Source organism: Oncorhynchus nerka, linkage group LG18 (assembly GCF_034236695.1).
Source record: "Oncorhynchus nerka isolate Pitt River linkage group LG18, Oner_Uvic_2.0, whole genome shotgun sequence".
Lineage (NCBI taxonomy): Eukaryota > Metazoa > Chordata > Actinopteri > Salmoniformes > Salmonidae > Oncorhynchus > Oncorhynchus nerka.
The window spans coordinates 26,810,683-26,831,653 of record NC_088413.1 but is presented as its reverse complement, the minus strand read 5'-3'; the positions used below and the strand labels follow the sequence as shown (position 1 = coordinate 26,831,653).

General features: G+C 44.0%; 2 protein-coding genes across 2 annotated transcripts in view; one reads left to right on the top strand and one right to left on the bottom strand.

Annotated features, from left to right (window-relative positions):
* Positions 1-4,670, top strand: part of LOC135561612 (lipopolysaccharide-responsive and beige-like anchor protein) — a 48,305-nt gene extending 43,635 nt beyond the window's left edge. The window contains exon 15 of the mRNA XM_065003330.1: positions 4,590-4,670. Within this exon, the coding sequence (XP_064859402.1) occupies positions 4,590-4,670 (81 nt within the window). The remainder of the gene's footprint in view (positions 1-4,589) is intronic.
* Positions 4,671-14,878: 10,208 nt separating this feature from the next.
* LOC115123172 (lipopolysaccharide-responsive and beige-like anchor protein) overlaps positions 14,879-20,971 on the bottom strand; it is a 50,935-nt gene continuing 44,842 nt past the window's right edge. Inside the window, 4 exon segments of the mRNA XM_065003329.1 lie at positions 14,879-15,001; positions 15,240-15,301; positions 16,379-16,512; positions 16,741-16,813. Coding sequence (XP_064859401.1) covers positions 14,879-15,001; positions 15,240-15,301; positions 16,379-16,512; positions 16,741-16,813 — 392 coding nt within the window.

Sequence of the window (20,971 nt, the reverse complement as noted above, 5' to 3'; positions counted from 1 at the left end):
GGGACATTAGCAACAACACAGAAACCAACACAGAAACAAATATACTGGGAAATACTGGGAAATACTGGGAAATTAGCAACAAAACAGAAACCACATACTGGGACATGAGCAACAACACAGAAACCGCATACTGGGACATGAGCAACAACACAGAAACCACATTCTGGTACATTAGCAACAACACAGAAACCACATCCTGGTACATTAGCAACAACACAGAAACCACATCCTGGTACATTAGCAACAACACAGAAACCACATACTGGTACATTAGCAACAACACAGAAACCACATACTGTTACTCTATGCACATTACTTTACACATAAGTCAGTGTGGATGGACAGAGGGGTAAATGAAGGAACAGTTAGAAAGAGAATGAGAAATAAAGATTCATGTTGCCCCTTCCGCACCAATTATGTCTGTATAATATTATGTTGAGTGAGCCTGAACAAGGAGCCGTCAGCTGGTAGCAGCCCTATAGAAGAGCTGCTGTTTCTGGCAGTCAGCTCACTGGAGGAGAGGAATGAGAAGGGAGGGAAGTGAAGGCATTTATCATGATATAACTCACACATTTCCTCCCTTTGAGCAATGTTATGGTCAAAGGTGTCAGTCTAAACAATTCAATAAACCGCAGCTGAAACGCCAAGGCGGCCTTGAGTGAGTTTAAATCGGCAATTTGGTCAGGAAAGGGAACTTGACGGTCGCAGTCTTTCATGTTCGGTTCAATCTTTCAACACCTTCTCAACGCAACTGTCAAAAGAATAATAAAACAACAAGGAGCTGAGCATGTGGGTCGGACGTTTAGCTCTCGCTCTCTCCTTCCCCTTTCTTGGGGATACGGACAGAAAACATTCAACCTCACGTTAAATAGCTAATACCCTGATAAAACCGCCCACAACTTCAACATGCCACTTTGTCAGGAAATGTGTCTGTATGGTGGGTCAGTAATGGGGTCTTTGTTTAATAATTCATGTCTAATCACTAGTTGTTTCCTGTGACAGTAAACAAACCCTGACCCCCAAAATCTTCCTTTACACACACTGTGATATACTGTATATCTAACACTATTTGACTGGTAGTGGAAACGGAGAACAGATACGTTGTAACCAAAACAAACAAGGTCCAACTGTGTTAACAAGTGGAGGGAGGGCTACGGTGTGTGTGTGTGTGTGTGACAGGACAGTGGTCAGTGTATTTAACTGTGCTGTCATCATCTCTTCAACTGATAGAGGGAGCTGGAAGCTGGGTGTTGGTGTGTGTAGACGTTATTGGTAAACATACAGAGGCCTGGGGGCTGAAGATAGACGACAGACAGAGCTAGAGGAGAGAGAGCTCATTTGCTTCTAATACCAAATCAGACGTGTGTGTGTGTGTGTACAAGTGTGTGTACGACACATAAGTATGTGTGAATGTGTTTTTGTACGTGCCCGCATGATTTCCAACAGCACCATAGGTTTTCCACTTTGATAACATGACAAGTGAAAAGGCATCAGAACCAATCACACCCAGGCAGAACAGAAACCATTCTGTCCCAATGCCTGTACATCCTCAACCAGCCTGTAACCAACTGTAGATTAGTGGGATAACAGACTTGGGTCATTTAACCAGAATGCAGCAGTGTTTTGTGTCCCGTCAGGCCATATTGGCGTTGACTACACAGTCATAATAAAGTGTGCACAGAGGGAATAGGCCAGTGTGTCTGTGAGGGGAGTAGAAACAGTGAGTTTGACAGTGAGCCCTGTTTTTGGCACCAAATGGGGAGGGATAATCTAGACTTATCCAATAAGAGCCACCCATTTTCGTTTTCTGTTGAAAAACATTTTTAAACGTTTTCCGTTGGCTGCCCTAAAGAACATGACCCAGACCAATGGGCCAAAGGCTGAATGATGATAGCCATGAGCCTCGGCAGGCCTGCCCTAAAGAACATGACCCAGACCAATGGGCCAAAGGCTGAATGACGATAGCCATGAGCCTCGGCAGGCCTGCCCTGCAAGCAGTGGGGGACACATAATGCTACTCTATGTTATGGAGCGCTGCGCCACGCCGTCCTACCGGGCCTGAAATAAACACCACAGGAAGCGCAGACGTAAACAGGTCTGGCTCTGCTCTCAGGAACAACAAGGAAGAAGGAGAAAGGACACGTCGTCTCCTGAGAGCGGGGAGTTTCCTTACTGCTGCCCTCTGGATACTATTGAACTGTTCTAGTGACTGAAGGGATCTTGTTTGATATATTCCAAAACAGAGCTCATCCTGGACACACAGCTTCTTTTGATGTAAGTTCTTCTGGTGTGAAAATGAAATCTATTTACAGTACAATGGCATGGAGCAGAAGTTTAAAGTATTTTCTTCAATCACTTGTGATTAACCATCCCACTTCACATTACCACAGATCCCCACGAGGCATTCTGAACAGGCACGCCAGGGTCATATAAACAAGACTAATGTCCCCGTTATGAGACAGAAAATGACATTATTGTTGAATTAAAAAAGGTTATGACCCTAATCAGAGGGGTCACACACACCTCATGGTGACAAACGGGAGGCTATCTATCAGACAGCTCTGTGATGGGGTATGGATTTCTTTGGCTGCCCTGGTCAGTGCGGTCAGGCTTTTATGGCTGTGATAAGGGCCATTCCATAACCCCATCCTTACCCTGATGAGAGGATACAAGCAGCCATTTGTGACCTCTAACCTCTGACCTGACATCAGGAGACTACTCCACCACCGCAAGTTGTTCTGCCTGTCCTATCTCATCGGTACGACCACCAGTCAATGTGATCCTGATGTTGGACCATAACCCAGCGTGTGTGTTTCCCCAATGTCAGGATCAAAAGTAAAGCTCCATTCAAACCAAATGCCATTCTCAATCAGAAGTCAATAAACCAGTTTCTATGTTTGGTTTATGTCTGATGACTCCATGGCAATGAGTCTCCACACCCACACACACACACACACACACACACAGACACAGACACACACACTTCCTCATTACCACTGATTATCCATGATGAAGGTTTAAACTCCACAACTAGTGACAAAACACAGACTTCCCCACAAACTCCTCTCTGAAACGTCAAACCTGGTCACAACACCACACCACACCCTGTTACCCCCCCAAAAAAAACAGCCTGGGTTCTCCTCACTAAAAATAAACAAGTCGCTTGTGTGTTTCAGTCCCATCAGTCATAATCACAAGTATTTGTTAGCTTGGTAAAGGGGCTGGGGAATATGACTTACAGGAGACAAAGAGAGCACGAACCGTCGTAAGAGCTAAGTGTGTACTGTGTGCTTCCTTTCAGCTTTGGAACGAGAACAAAAATAAGTCCGGTGGAGTTGTGTCCTAAATGGAACACTATTCCCCATTTAGTGCACTACTTGATACTTTTTAACCGGGACCTACGGTGCACAATTTAGGGAATAGGCTGCTATTTGGGACGCGGAGTTGTCTCGTTGTTACAGCTACGCCTTAGAAAAATTTACAAATACAAACAAAACATTACTACTGTCTCTTTGGCCAGTGGAGGAAACTGAATTACGTGGCAACGTACAGTCAGGACGAGAACTGCTAGACAGAACATGCCGTGCTCTCCTGTTAAGGGCTGACGGAGGAACAAAACTCATTCATGGTTGTCCATCTGTTTCACATTTAAGAATGAAAGACAGAATAAGAAACTGTCAGTAAGCCACAGAAGCTTGCATTTATAGTAGATGATACTAGTAGATATGACGTGACGTTGGTGGTTAACCCATTAAACCACGTGGCGATAAGACGGTGACACAGAAGCCGTTCAGAATAATGAAACAAACGTTTGTGAAATGACAGAATATTCTCATTTGTATCCAAATGTCTCTGACTTGCAACCTTAAAAAAATGAAGCTTTGTCTACGATGAGAGATCAAAGACATTGTGCAAACGAGATGCATTCATTTCAGAGTCAACAGTTGAATGCTCATTCCACCTATAACCGGTTGCTGAAGGATAAGGAAGTTGACTCGTTCATTTCCTAATCTGGTCGCCGTATCAAAAGGACTTGTGACAGCGAGTGTCGGCAAAGTCTAATTGCGGATGGGACTTCCTCAACACTCAACAACCCCACATGCCAGTTCTCAGATGCTATCTGTGTTTCAGGAAAACATCGCTCAAAAAATGGCTTGCGTCCGTGTGATCACATTCACACCTAAAAAATACTCAGATTTATCTGGCAGAAAAGCCTGGATGAACTAACGATCTGGGTTGAGGAGTGATTCGTATTTAAGGGTGGTGATTGAGAATAGTGGAAATGACTAATAAGACACTCACATGGGTCATTTCTAGGATAAAAAATACAGGCAAACACGAGTTTGAACTCACCCCAAAACATTATCAATGCTAAACGATGTTCTCACCATCCAACAGTAAACCTGCACTAATCCAGTGTAATAGCTGATAATATGGTTCATTGTCAGAGCTCCAGTGATCCGACCCTTCCAGAGTTAACCTGTTTAACAGATGGACACCTCTCCTCAAGTCAATGGGCAGATCAGCAGACATGGACTTTCTTCCCTGGAGCACTTGGCTTCTCCCGACCCCTGACCTTTAACCTCTAGGCTGAAAATGGAGAGCGGCAGGACTTGGAGTTTAACCCCGGAGCACGGCATCACTACGGCTACAAGAGCAATACTCTCTGACCTGAGAGCTAGAGGACTACGACTCTTAATGACCCGAAGGTGAAAACAACCTGGAGATGTCTGTCTGTGGTTGACTTTCTCACTTAAGTCTTCTGTTTGTGATCAAGGCAGACATTGAAAAGTTATTTTCAGATGGTGTATCTGCCTTGGATTACAAAGTGGGTTATAAAACCAGGTGGTACATACATAACAAAGTAGGGTGGTTTTGTATTGATTTATTCTATGCTGTATGGTGTTGTATGGGGCTGTTTTGAACTGTAGGGATTACTGTTGTTTTCTTGTGTTTTGTCCATATTGTGTGTATTCCATTGGGGGCCATGTTAGAAACAAGTTAATTTAATTTGGGGTTGTACCCAGTGCATCGTTTTTGCCAATACAATTTAAATCAACCAATCAATCAATCAATCAATCAATCAATCAATCAATCAATCAATCAATCAATCAATCGACAAGACCAAACAAGTATTCACAGATGTCCACTGGTTGCATTTCTACCCCTTTCTGCTGACTTTTTAATGGATCAAGAGCATAGTCATGTAGTATGAGATGTTTAGGGACCAGGGGACGTGGGGGAAGGTGAAAGACGGAGCAGGAATGCTCTGAAACTCCGGGGCCGAATGCTTTCCCCATCACTCTTCACAGCCGGAGCAAACACCCTGCTGCGTACTCAAACACACACACAAGGTTCAAGATCAGTGCAATCAAAGTGTTATTTTTCCTCCTTCTCTCCTCCCCCTAGCCCCATGTCCCCCTCTAGTCTGGTCAGAGAGGGGTAATATCAGGCTTAGACATTCTTTGAAAGGTACTCTCCTGTCTGGTCAGAGAGGGGTAATATCAGGCTTAGACATTCTTTGAAAGGTACTCTCCTGTCTCGGAGGAGAGGGGTAATATCAGGCTTAGACAGTTTGAAAGGTACTCTCCTGTCTGGTCAGAGAGGGGTAATATCAGGCTTAGACAGTCTTTGAAAGGTACTCTCCTGGCTCAGAGGAGAGGGGTAATATCGGGCTTAGACAGTTTGAAAGGTACTCTCCTGGCTGGGAGGAGAGGGAAAGGTACTCTCCTGGCTGGGAGGAGAGGGGTATCAGGCTTAGACAGTTTGAAAGGTACTCTCCTGGCTGGGAGGAGAGGGGTAAGACAGTTTGAATCGGGGGAGGAGAGGGGTAATATCTTAGACAGTCTTTGAAAGGTACTCTCCTGGCTCAGAGGAGAGGGGTAATATCAGGCTTAGACAGTTTGAAAGGTACTCTCCTGGCTGGGAGGAGTGAAAACAGTAACACCAACCGGCACTTCATTTTTGCGGCACCCTGCTGATGTGAGCTATGCAGCTAGAGGGGGACCCTTCCTGACAGGAAGAGGGGCCTAGTGGCCAGGGGGACCTCCTAAAATTGAGCGGATTTTTAATTTGGCACCAGGCTGTTTTACTGTGAGTCTGCTCAGGCTCGGGGGGGGGTGCAAAACGGCGAGAGTAAATTGGGATTATTTATACGTGAACATAATCCTGTTTCAAATAAAGATATTTTTTTACCTGACATGCAGAGTGGAGACTGACAGGCAGTCAGGTGTTATCTTACCTTCCAGGTTCCAAACTCATAAGGGTTTGGAATGTACTTGTCTCGGTCTCGTATCAGTGTCTGTGCTTGTCAGCTTGTGTACATGGTGAAATATAGTACTATGGTTCACCCTTTGAGAAAAGTGTGGAGTGAAAATGATTTCCTTCTTTGGAGAAACAAAATTGTACTGCCTTACACAGAATTTACATTCGACTCATTTAGCAGACACTCTTATCCAGAGGAATTTACAGGAGCAATTAGGATTAAGAGCCTTGCTCATGGGCACATCAGCAGATCTTTCACCTGGTTGGCTCTGGGATTTAAACCAACAACCTTTCGGTTACTGGCCCAACGCCCTTAACCGCTCGCCTACCTGCCGCTCGAGCAGTGACCTCTACGCCGACACAGTCTTGCACAAAAGCCGAAACAGAACTTAATTTGTACATGAGTAGAGTAGTACATATGCCATCATGTTACCAATAATTGTACACTCCTGCCCACCCTCCTCCCCCACCACCTTCTCTCAATGTACACCATTGTAGTTGACTCCCCCACCTCTCTATGCACAGGATGGTGGTTGACTCCTCTCTCCACACCTCTATGTACAGGATGGTAGTTGACTCCTTCCCTCCACACCTCTCTATGTACAGGATGGTGCTTGACTCCTCCCTCCACACCTCTATGTACAGGATGGTGCTTGACTCCTCCCTCCACACCTCTCTATGTACAGGATGGTAGTTGACTCCTCCCTCCACACCTCTCTATGTACAGGATGGTAGTTGACTCCTCCCTCCACACCTCTATGTACAGGATGGTGGTTGACTCCTCCCTCCACACCTCTCTATGTACAGGATGGTAGTTGACTCCTCCCTCCACACCTCTCTATGTACAGGATGGTAGTTGACTCCTCCCTCCACACCTCTATGTACAGGATGGTAGTTGACTCCTCCCTCCACACCTCTCTATGTACAGGATGGTGGTTGACTCCTCCCTCCACACCTCTCTATGTACAGGATGGTGGTTGACTCCTCCCTCCACACCTCTCTATGTACAGGATGGTGGTGACTCCTCCTCCACACCTCTATGTACAGGATGGTGGTTGACTCCTCCCTCCACACCTCTCTATGTACAGGATGGTAGTTGACTCCTCTCCACACCTCTCTATGTACAGCAGGGTAGTTGACTCCTCTCTATGTACAGGATGGTAGTTGATTCCTCTCCATACCTCTATGTACAGGATGGTAGTTGACTCCTCCCTCCACACCTTTCTATGTACAGGATGGTAGTTGACTCCTCCCTCCACACCTCTCTATGTACAGGATGGTAGTTGACTCCTCCCTCCACACCTCTATGTACAAATCAAATCAAATCAAATTGTATTTGTCACATACACATGGTTAGCAGATGTTAATGCGAGTGTAGCGAAATGCTTGTGCTTCTAGTTCCGACAATGCAGTGATAACCAACAAGTAATCTAACTAACAATTCCAAAACTACTGTCTTATACACAGTGTAAGGGGATAAGGAATATGTACATAAGGATATATGAATGAGTGATGGTACAGAGCAGCATACAGTAGATGGTATCGAGTACAGTATATACATATGAGATGAGTATGTAGACAAAGTGGCATAGTTAAAGTGGCTAGTGACATAAGAATGCAGTCGATGATCTAGAGTACAGTATATACATATGCATATGAGATGAATAGTGTAGGGTAAGTAACATTATATAAGGTAGCATTGTTTAAAGTGGCTAGTGATATATTTACATCATTTCCCATCAATTCCCATTATTAAAGTGGCTGGAGTTGGGTCAGTGTCAATGACAGTGTGTTGGCAGCAGCCACTCAATGTTAGTGATTGCTGTTTAACAGTCTGATGGCCTTGAGATAGAAGCTGTTTTTCAGTCTCTCGGTCCCAGCTTTGATGCACCTGTACTGACCTCGCCTTCTGGATGATAGCGGGGTGAACAGGCAGTGGTTCGGGGTGGTTGATGTCCTTGATGATCTTTATGGCCTTCCTGTAACATCGGGTGGTGTAGGTGTCCTGGAGGGCAGGTAGTTTGCCCCGGTGATGCGTTGTGCAGACCTCACTACCCTCTGGAGAGCCTTTTACGGTTGAGGGCGGAGCAGTTGCCGTACCAGGCGGTGATACAGCCCGCCAGGATGCTCTCGATTGTGCATCTGTAGAAGTTTGTGAGTGCTTTTGGTGACAAGCCGAATTTCTTCAGCCTCCTGAGGTTGAAGAGGCGCTGCTGCGCCTTCTTCACGACGCTGTCAGTGTGAGTGGACCAATTCAGTTTGTCTGTGATGTGTATGCCGAGGAACTTAAAACTTGCTACCCTCTCCACTACTGATCCATCGATGTGGATAGGGGGTGTTCCCTCTGCTGTTTCCTGAAGTCCACAATCATCTCCTTAGTTTTGTTGACGTTGAGTGTGAGGTTATTTTCCTGACACCACACTCCGAGGGCCCTCACCTCCTCCCCTGTAGGCCGTCTCGTCGTTGTTGGTAATCAAGCCTACCACTGTTGTGTCGTCCGCAAACTTGATGATTGAGTTGGAGGCGTGCATGGCCACGCAGTCGTGGGTGAACAGGGAGTACAGGAGAGGGCTCAGAACGCACCCTGTGGGGCCCCGTGTTGAGGATCAGCGGGGAGGAGATGTTGTTGCCTACCCTCACCACCTGTGGGCGGCCCGTCAGGAAGTCCAGTACCCAGTTGCACAGGGCGGGGTCGAGACCCAGGGTCTCGAGCTTGATGACGAGCTTGGAGGGTACTATGGTATTGAATGCCGAGCTGTAGTCGATGAACAGCATTCTCACATAGGTATTCCTCTTGTCCAGGTGGGTTAGGGCAGTGTGCAGTGTGGTTGAGATTGCATCGTCTGTGGACCTATTTGGGCGGTAAGCAAATTGGAGTGGGTCTAGGGTGTCAGGTAGGGTGGAGGTGATATGGTCCTTGACTAGTCTCTCAAAGCACTTCATGATGACGGAAGTGAGTGCTACGGGCGGTAGTCGTTTAGCTCAGTTACCTTAGCTTTCTTGGGAACAGGAACAATGGTGGCCCTCTTGAAGCATGTGGGAACAGCAGACTGGTATAGGGATTGATTGAATATGTCCGTAAACACACCGCCAGCTGGTCTGCGCATGCTCTGAGGGCGCGGCTGGGGATGCCGTCTGGGCCTGCAGCCTTGCGAGGGTTAACACGTTTAAATGTCTTACTCACCTCGGCTGCAGTGAAGGAGAGACCGCATGTTTTCGTTGCAGGCCGTGTCAGTGGCACTGTATTGTCCTCAAAGCGGGCAAAAAAGTGATTTAGTCTGCCTGGGAGCAAGACATCCTGGTCCGTGACTGGGCTGGGTTTCTTCTTGTAGTCCGTGATTGACTGTAGACCCTGCCACATGCCTCTTGTGTCTGAGCCATTGAATTGAGATTCCACTTTGTCTCTGTACTGACGCTTAGCTTGTTTAATAGCCTTGCGGAGGGAATAGCTGCATTGTTTATATTCTGACATATTACCAGACACCTTGCCCTGATTAAAAGCAGTGGTTCGCGCTTTCAGTTTCACGCGAATGCTGCCATCAATCCACGGTTTCTGGTTTGGGAATGTTTTTATCGTTGCTATGGGAACGACATCTTCGACGCACGTTCTAATGAACTCGCACACCGAATCAGCGTATTCGTCAATATTTCCATCTGACGCAATACAAAACATGTCCCAGTCCACGTGATGGAAGCAGTCTTGGAGTGTGGAGTCAGCTTGGTCTGACCAGCGTTGGACAGACCTCAGCGTGGGAGCCTCTTGTTTTAGTTTCTGCCTGTAGGCAGGGATCAGCAAAATGGAGTCGTGGTCAGCTTTTCCGAAGGGGGCGGGGCAGGGCCTTATATGCGTCGCGAAGTTAGAGTAACAATGATCCAAGGTTTTACCACCCCTGGTTGCGCAATCGATATGCTGGTAAAATTTAGGAGTCTTGTTTTCAGATTAGCTTTGTTAAAATCCCCAGCTACAATGAATGCAGCCTCCGGATAAATGGTTTCCAGTTTGCAAAGAGTTAAATAAAGTTTGTTCAGAGCCATCGATGTGTCTGCTTTGGGGGGATATATACGGCTGTGATTATAATCGAGGAGAATTCTCTTGGAAGATAATGCGGTCTACATTTGATTGTGAGGAATTCTAAATCAGGTGAACAGAAGGATTTGAGTTCCTGTATGTTTCCTTCATCACACCATGTCTCGTTAGTCATGAGGCATACGCCCCCGCCACTCTTCTTACCAGAAAGATGTTTGTTTCTGTCGGCGCCATGCGTGGAGAAACCCGTTGGCTGCACCGCCTCGGATAGCGTCTTCCCAGTAAGCCATGTTTCTGTGAAGCAGAGAACGTTGCAGTCTCTGATGTCCCTCTGGAATGCTACTCTTGCTCGGATTTCGTCAACCTTGTTGTCAAGAGACTGGACATTGGCAAGAAGAATGCTGGGGAGTGGTGCGCGATGTGCCCTTTTTCGGAGTCTGACCAGAACACCGCCTCGTTTCCCTCTTTTTCGGAGTCGTTTCCTTGGGTCGCTGCATGCGATCCATTCCGTTGTCCTGTTTGTAAGGCAGAACACCGGATCCGCGTCGCGGAAAACATATTCTTGGTCGTACTGATGGTGAGTTGGCGCTGATCTTATATTCAGTAGTTCTTCTCGACTGTATGTAATGAAACCTAAGATGACCTGGGGTACTAATGTAAGAAATAACACGTAAAAAAACAAAAAACTGCATAGTTTCCTAGGAACGCGAAGCGAGGCGGCCATCTCAGTCGGCGCCGGAAGTCGGCGCCTCCACACCTCTCTATGTACAGGATGGTAGTTGACTCCTCCCTCCACACCTCTCTATGTACAGGATGGTGGTTGACTCCTCCCTCCACACCTCTCTGTGCAGGATGGTGGTTGACTCCTCCCTCCACACCTCTCTATGTACAGCAGGGTAGTTGACTCCTCCCTCCACACCTCTCTATGTACAGCAGGGTAGTTGACTCCTCCCTCCACACCTCTATGTACAGGATGGGAGTTGACCCCTCTCCACACCTCTCTATGTACAGGATGGTAGTTGACTCCTCTCTCCACACCTCTCTATGTACAGCAGGGTAGTTGACATCTCTCTATGTACAGGATGGTAGTTGACTCCTCTCTCCACACCTCTATGTACAGCAGGGTAGTTGACTCCTCCCTCCACACCTCTATGTACAGGATGGGAGTTGACCCCTCTCCACACCTCTCTATGTACAGGATGGTAGTTGACTCCTCCCTCCACACCTCTCTATGTACAGGATGGTAGTTGACTCCTCTCTCCAAACCTCTATGTACAGCAGGGTAGTTGACATCTCTCTATGTACAGGATGGTAGTTGACTCTTCTCTCCACACCTCTCTATGTACAGCAGGGTAGTTGACTCCTCCCTCCACACCTCTATGTACAGGAGGGATGTAGTGATAAGTGCTGTAAGGTTGGATGTCCTGACAGACTACTCAGACAATAACCAGTGACCTACAGGACACAGACAGCGCTGCTGGCTGATTTATCTGACAGACGCCTCTCTGATAGTGGACTGTCCTGTGTCCAATGAGATGATTTATCAGAGTGGAGAGTGGAGGAGAGAGGAGACTAGCTTAGCACACGTATGCACATAAACAGACGCACACACACACACAGAGCCCTTTAACTGAGTCAGCATTATCAGTGTTGTGGATGGAAACCTTTTTAAGTGATGCACCTTTGAAGGCTGTAGATCCGACATGGTGACAGAGAGAAGCTAGGCCACTGTTCGTTGTCATGGAGAGAGCCTGTCACAGCAAATTAAGGGCGTTGTCGGTGAGGAGAGAGGCCTTGCGGAGAGAGCGCTGTGCTCGGACTGACGGAGTCTCAGAGATGATAGTCACATAATACCCAACAAGTCTCAGCTTTGAAGGATCCATCGCAAGCAATTACCTGAGAGGAACAGGATGTCTTGATACTCCGCTTGGGGAGCTGGATCAGAGCCATCTCTTCCATCCCTCCTTTTAGTCCAAAGGATTTGACTTAACAATGAGCGTGGATGCAGTTCCTCATCAACCCAAAGTTAGATTGTCATCCAAACGAAAATAACATTTCTGGTTGACTTACTAAAAAGCCCACGGATGCCAGAAAACCAATGAGTTAATTGAAACATTAAACAGCTAAATGAAATGCCTTCCTTTATCAACAACCTTGGAAACAACAACTGGACCTACGGTACAGGATACTACATCTACACGACTGAACCTCATCCTAGAGAGAGAAATGCTGGATCTATCACTAGGTAGTGTTCAAGCCATGTTTATGAAACCACGCCATTATTCCATCACTTTGTATATGCTGATCAATACAACCACAAGAGACCAAGCAATGAAGCAATAACGTCTCTGACATTAATGTCTCTGATCTCAGATCAAAATGGATCTTTAATTGGGTAGAGTAGCGTTCTTTACAGACGGGGTCCTATCAAACAGTGGTTTAGTATCCCCTCCTCAATGCCAGGCTGAAGTGGCCCTGTGTTGTATGTCTCATACGAGGCGTGATTAAAAACTCCTCTGTGGCCCCTAGCCTCTCGACCTCTGACCCCGGTCCCACTCCATCTCAACCCCTCAGGAAATTAATAAAACATTTCAGACATGATAGCTATCGCATCGTGCCATCATGGATGAGAAGGATGAAGTGAGAGGAGGGGGGAAGAGAGAAATCTATCAAAATCATCTCAATCTCCTCCCGCGGACCAACGCTTGGGGCTCGCTCATTGGGGTCTACATTCTCAAGATGGCCGCCGATTGAAGCGCTTCCTGTGGGGTTCAAGAGCATTTCCTGTGCCGGAGGGCCCTGCGGCTGGCGTATATAACATCATCAATCACTCCCTGCCTGCCTTTCTTTCTCTCACTTTCCCAGTCAGAGAGAGAGGGGAAACAGAGGTGCACGCAAATCACAGGAAAAAAAAAATGTAATTATCGCCACAACACAAGTCTGGCTGGAATTTAACCCAGGGAAGAAAAACAGATCTCTCTCTCTCTCTCTCTCTCATATATATATATATATATATATCAAGGTAGATCATATCACCAACACCCCCTCCCTCCTCCTTTCCACACAACAACACAATTACATTTGCTTCGGCTGTGAGAGAATTTGGTTGGATGATTTACTGAAGCAATCAACGCCATCTTGGACCGTTCCCTTTTCCCATAGAGAGAGAAAGTCATAATGCTTCAGAGAGACAGAAAGAGAGAGAGCGAGAGAGACTAGTGGGACTGGAGGCCAGGGGCCCTCTTTCTCTCGGTCGGCAATCACCAGATTCTGCCTTTGATTATATTAGCATTAAACAACACCCTGACAGATATGACAAATAGGGGCATTAGAGCATGTCATTTATTCTCCACTCCTCCCTCTCTCCAGAACCGCTAGGTTCACTTCCCCCCCCGACGTCCCCGCACCCCACTAGCCCACATCCACACTGCCCCGGTGACACCAGAGCGGATGTGTAATCTCTCTAGATTACCTCTTTGGAGAACAAGTGAAGTGAATAATGGGAAGTAAATGGGATGGAGGGGAGGAGGAGGGGAGGAAAAGGGGAGGAGGAGGAAAAGGCAGATGAAAGGCGGTGTGTCTTTTTAAAATAAAACAGATTAAAAAAGCGCAGTGCGGTCTGAGAGAGAGGTGTCATTAATCAATTGTGTTTTCTGTTTTTTTGTGGTGTTGAGTGGTGTTTTAAATAGGAAACCCCTCTTCTGCTAACAAACAAGGCCCAGCGGGGATACAGTTATTATCCTGCATCTTTGGTGGTGTGAGTGTGTCTCTGCACTGTGGGGGTGTGAGTGTGTCTCTGCACTGTGGGGGTGTGAGTGTGTGTCTCTGCACTGTGGGGGGTGTGAGTGTGTGTCTCTGCACTGTGGGGTGTGAGTGTGTGTCTCTGCACTGTGGGGGTGTGTGTATGTCTCTGCACTGTGGGGGTGTGAGTGTGTCTCTGCACTGTGGGGGTGTGTGTGTCTCTGCACTGTGGGGGTGTGTGTGTGTCTCTGCACTGTGGGGGTGTGTGTGTGTCTCTGCACTGTGGGGTGTGTGTGTGTCTCTGTACTGTGGGGGTGTGAGTGCATTTGGTTGGGTACTTGTCGGTATAGGAGCAGTGTATGTGTTCTTACAAGCCTATAAGGAAATAGTATGTTTGTGATTATGTACGAGGTGTGTCTCTCATCCATGTGTAACACACTGTGTGTGGGTGTGTTTGTATGTGTGTGAATGGGTGCTTGTGTATTTCTGTGTCCTTGTGTGTATTTCTGTGTCCTTGTGTGCATGTGTGTGTGCGCATGTGTGTGTGCGCGTGTGTTTGCCTGCCTGAGCGTGTGCGGTATATCCATGAATGTAAATGTCCAGTCAGGACCAGCAGACCATGGCCTCCCCTGATCCCTGCTCCCACCATTAGCTGTGTGATCTATCTCCAGTTTATTGACACCCAGCCCATTGATCTACTGCTGCACCACACCTGCTATGATTCCTTCATCTGTATTAATGAATCCTCCATCAGCGCCACACTAAATAAACTTGGACACAGAACACAACCAAACAGAAGGGGAGGCTGCTAACCGGAATCAATGCAAAGCAGAATTTCCCTCCTCATCAGGTTGGCCCCAGCCACAGAGGAACGCTGAGGGCCACCGGGCCGACGCTAAGGGTCAAAGGTGGACGGACAGGTCGGGAACCCTTGACCTTAAGGCCAATATCAGCGGCCATTAAAGATGCCTTCTCATCATTTGGAGAAAGGGAGCGAGAGATTGGGGTGACTGTGGAATGGCCTGAGGGGAGGTGAGGAGGAGAGATTGAAGAGATGGTTCCTCCATCTCTCCATCCTGGAGTTACTGCACTCAAGGTGAGGACGATAGGGACGATAACTCAGATGGGGTGAAGAGGAGGAGGGATAGAGAGGGAGGGAAGGAAAGAGAGAGGTGGAGGTAGAGAGAGACAAAGATGGAAGACTTGCCTGAGAACAGAGCAGCATGACCAGCTCTACCACCGAACTGCTGGACTTCATACACACCAGACCTGGAGAAAGAGAGGAGGCGAGAAAGACAGAGAGAGAGAGGACATGGAGAGCGTGGAGTTCACTGCCATGACCTTCTGCACACTAGTAGACGTGTGTAGTAGTGTGTGCACGCTCCAATGACACACAAACACAATCTGACCAGAAGTACCTAATCCGGCGACATCTGCATGGGGACAGAGTAGTATTGATGTGGCCTAATGAATGGACATGATGTTACTGTAAACTAATACATATTGGGCCTTGTATTACAGGCTGAGACGTGGTTCAGCATATGTCTCATTGATCCTATAGTGGTAGAAGGTCTGAGGGGAAGAGGGGGCAGGGGGTGGGGGCAGTGGAGGGGGCAGGGGGTGGGGGCAGTGGAGTGGCCAGGGTTCATTTCATATGCAGAGAGGAAAAGGGACAGTGACCTCTGCATTCTCAGTTACTCTGGTCTGTGCACGCCCACGCACACACGCATGTATGGACACACACGCATAATCCCCCCCACACTCCAACACACCCACCCACAACCCCCCCCACACACACAAATCCCTAACCCCCTCACCCCCCTGCAGCTATCAATCAACTTTCCATTTTGTTTGGTGGCAGTAGACATCCCAAACACTCCCATTAGTGGGCTGACCCCTGACCCAGGCCTCTAGGACCCACCCCTCCCCTCCCTGTACCGCAGCACAGCTACAATCAGTTAGTTAAAACTGATCCACTCTATTGAGGCCTTTACCAGCCTTGATGTCATTACCAAAGGGCCTGTGTTAGTGCTGTTCAGATGAAGCGTGAGAAATGTCCCGTAATTCTGCAGTGTGTATACTAGTGTGGCTGTGTCTGAGGGTGGGATGGTAGGTTTAGCCCTCAGATCATTGACAGTCAGGTCGGAAATCTAGAGAAACCTTTTATTGGGATAAGTGGTTCATATAAAAGACGAGTTTGATATCATTAGAATCTAGTGTGTGTGTGTATGTGTGAGTGTGTGTAAGGACTTTGTGACATCTGCTGATGTAAAGAGGGCTTTATAAATGCATTTGATTTGTGTGGAAATCCATGTGGTCCATGATGCTCTCTAGACGGGTACTTACTGGTGCCCTCGATGAGGAGCTCCTGTCCGTGACTACCCAGCAGGGTGCGAGAGAGGAAGGGGGCAAAGTCCACAAAGATCTCTCTCAGTAGGGGGGCAGCCTTATCCAGAGCATGCTCCAGCCTCTCTGAGATACTGAGGGGAAGATTAGACACTCATATTCAAACACATGCACGTTACATGTTTACATCAATACGTCAGCGCCCGGCAAATATGTAGAATAGAATATTCAAATGCATAGAGGTGACTTTATAACTGAAATTAATCCACAAAGCAGCAGCTAAAACCACTACAGAATCCACAATATTGTCTTACATCACAACACAAATAGACAAAAATTAAGAATGTGTGTGTGTGTATCACCTCATACTGGGGGCTGTGTCCCGGGTCATTGGGGACAACGTGGGGACAGATGGCAGGTTGGTGCTGGCTGATCCTGGTGGAAACCAGAGAGCCTCATTATTAATCTGGGAGCAGGACAGGACAGTAGACACACACACACACACACACACACACACACACACACACACACACACACACACACACACACACACATACACACCTGGTTTCCTCATCCACCTCAATGCATTTCTACATAAAGGAAGGAGTGGAGTATAAATGTGGTTTCTGGAGATAATCCAGTGGTTCATTATTAGCATCATTATCAGAATCAGTATCATTAATAGTATCATTATTAGCATCATTATCAGTATCAGTATCATTAATAGTATCATTATTAGCATCATTATCAGAATCAGTATCATTAATAGTATCATTATTAGCATCAGTATCATTATTAGCATCATTATCAGTATCAGTAGCATCATTTGTATCATTATTAGCATCATTATCAGTATCATTAGTAGCAGTATCGTTATTAGTATCAGTATCATTATTAGTATCAGTATTAGTATCAATATCATTATTCGTATCAGTATCATTATTCGTATCAGTATCAGTATTCGTATCAATATCATTATAGGTATCAGTATTATTAGTATCCGTATCATTATAAGTATCATTATTAGCATCAGTATCATTATTCGTATCAGTATCATTATAAGTATCAGTATCATTATTCGTATCAGTATCATTATTCGTATCAGCACCATTATTCGTATCAGTACCATTATTCGTATCAGCACCATTATTAGTATCAGCACCATTATTAGTATCAGTATAAGTATCATTATTAGCATCAGTATCATTACTCGTATCAGTATCATTATTCGTATCAGTATCATTATTCATAGCAGTATCAGTATCATTATTAGTATCAGTACCATTATTAGTATCAGTATCATTATCATTATTCGTATCAGTATCATTATTAGTATCAGTATCATTATTAGTATCAGTACCTTTATTAGTATCAGTACCATTATTTGTACCGGCATCAGTATTAGTATCAGTATTAGTACCAGCATCAGTATTAGTATCAGTATCATTATTAGTATCAGTACCATTATTCGTATCAGCACCATTATTAGTATCAGCACCATTATTAGTATCAGTATAAGTATCATTATTAGCATCAGTATCATTATTCGTATCAGTATCATTATTCGTAGCAGTATCAGTATCATTATTAGTATCATTATTAGTATCAGTATCATTACTCGTATCAGTATCCTTATTCGTATCAATATCATTATTCGTAGCAGTATCAGTATCATTATTAGTATCATTATTAGTATCAGTACCATTATTTGTACCGGCATCAGTATTAGTATCAGTATTAGTACCAGCATCAGTATTAGTACCAGTATCAGTATTAGTATCAGTATCATTATTAGTATCAGTATCATTATTAGTACCAGCATCAGTATTAGTACCAGCATCAGTATTAGTACCAGTATTAGTATCAGTATCATTATTAGTATCATTATCATTATTAGTATCATTATTATCAGTATTATTAATAGTATCATTAATAGTATCATTAATAGTATCATTATTAGTATCATTATTATCAGTATCATTATTAGTATCATTAATAGTATCATTATCAGTATCATTATCAGTATCATTATTAGTATCAGTATCATTATTAGTATCAGTATCATTATTAGCATCATTATCAGTATCATTATTAGTATCAGTATCATTATTAGCATCATTATTAGTATCAGTAGCATTATTAGTATCAGTATCATTATTAGCATCATTATCATCATCATTATTAGTATCAGTATCATTATTAGCATCATTATTAGTATCAGTATCATTATTAGTATCATTATCATCATCATTATTAGTATCAGTATCATTATTAGTATCATTATCATTATTATTAGTATCAGTATCATTATTAGCATCATTATCATCATCATTATTAGCATCATTATTAGTATCAGTATCATTATTAGTATCAGTATCATTATTAGTATCATTATTAGTATCAGTATCATTATTAGTATCAGTATCATTATTAACATCATTATTAGTATCAGTATCATTATTAGTATCATTATTAGTATCAGTATCGTTATTAGTATCAGTAGCATTATTAGTATCAATATCATTATTAGCATCATTATCAGTATCATTATTAGTATCAGTAACATCATTATTAGTATCAGTATCATTATTAGTATCAGCATCATTATTATCATCATTATTAGCATCATTATTAGTATCAGTAGCATTATTAGTATCAGTACCATATTAGCATCATTATTAGCATCATTATTAGTATCAGTATCATTATTAGTATCAGTATCATTATTAGTATCAGTACCATATTAGCATCATTATTAGCATCATTATTAGTATCATTAGTAGCATTATTAGTATCAGTACCATATTAGTACATCATCAGTATTAGTAGCATCATTATTAGTATCAGTATCATTATTAGTATCAGTATCATTATTAGTATCAATATCATTATTAGCATCATTATTAGCATCATTATCAGTATCGTTATTAGTATCAGTATCATTATTAGTACCAGCATCAGTATTAGTACCAGCATCAGTATTAGTATCAGTATCATTATTAGTACCAGCATCAGTATTAGTATCAATATCATTATTCATATCAATATCATTATTAGCATCATTATCAGTATCATTATTAGCATCATTATTAGTATCAGTATCATTATTAGCATCAGTATCGTTATTAGTATCAGTATCATTATTAGTACCGGCATCAGTATTAGTATCCGTATTAGTATCAATATCATTATTCATATCAATATCATTATTCGTATCAATATCATTATTCGTATCAGTATCATTATTCGTATCAGTATCATTATTAGTATCAGTATCGTTATTGGTATCAGTAGCATCATTATTATCATCATTATTAGTATCAGTATAGTTATTAGTATCAGTATCATTATTAGTATCAGTATCATTATTAGTATCATACATTATTAGCATCATTATTAGTATCAGTATCATTATTAGTATCAGTATCATTATTAGTATCAGTAGCATTATTAGTATCAGTAGCATTATTAGCATCATTATTAGCATCATTATTAGTATCAATATCGTTATTAGTATCAGTATCGTTATTAGTATCAGTATTAGTATCAGTACCATTACTAGTCTGATAGCAGGATATGACAATACATTGGCCCTCCTCCACACCAATACATTACTGCACTGAAGGAACGAGTGCCTCAATAAATCTGTTTTGAGGGTTTCCATTCTAATGTTCCAGAACGGGTGGATGTATGTGTGTGTGGATAAGTGTAGTGTAATTGTCTGGTGTTAGATAGTGGATGATGTAGAGCTGCCTCCGTACAGCTTCCTTCCACTTAGGCACAGATCATTTTGTTCATGTATGGCCTAATTAATGCTACATTCATCAGGGAATATTCATGCAGATTGTTTTTACAAACCAGCATGGATATTAGCAGGTTTTTCTTTTACACACCACTATGCATACAGGATTTGTTTGCCTTTTGAGCTGATTTTGGACTGAACAATTTCAAAATGTTCCGGTAAATAATTAAAATTATTTTATATAAAGTAAGCAAAAAAGTATACTTTTTTTAATTAACACATTTGCTTTCATCGCTTTGGGCGCATATTCATGAAATGACTTCCAGATGCTTTACGACACCGTCCTCGCGGCAGAGACACACGAGTCTATAACGTCTACAAAGCACAACGTTTGATTGATCTGGCAATAAATTCTATTTCACTGTCGCCCATAAATTCCATAATGCCCGGCAGAATACATGGAGGCGAATCCTCTGGTGTTCGGTGGGCTTGTTTTCCCAGCCGTAAGGGAAGGTCTCAGAGCGGGGATAACTCTTAGGGAATGACAGGCTGTGGACTGGAATGTGTGTGTGTGGACACGGGGCCCCGTCTTTAAGCACCACTGTGCTGTGTGGCCCGTTGAGAGGCTCCTGGTGGACATGAAGTAGCTCCTTCAAACAGTGGAGGAGTAAATTAACTTCTCTCTATTAATCCTCCCACTGGCCCCCCTTAAACACACACACACACACACACACACACACACTCCTCTCAAAACGCACACACACTTACGCAAACATTTCCCACCTAAAACACACACACACACATATAAAACATGCTCTATCCACACACAGAACATGAAAGGAAATGTCAAT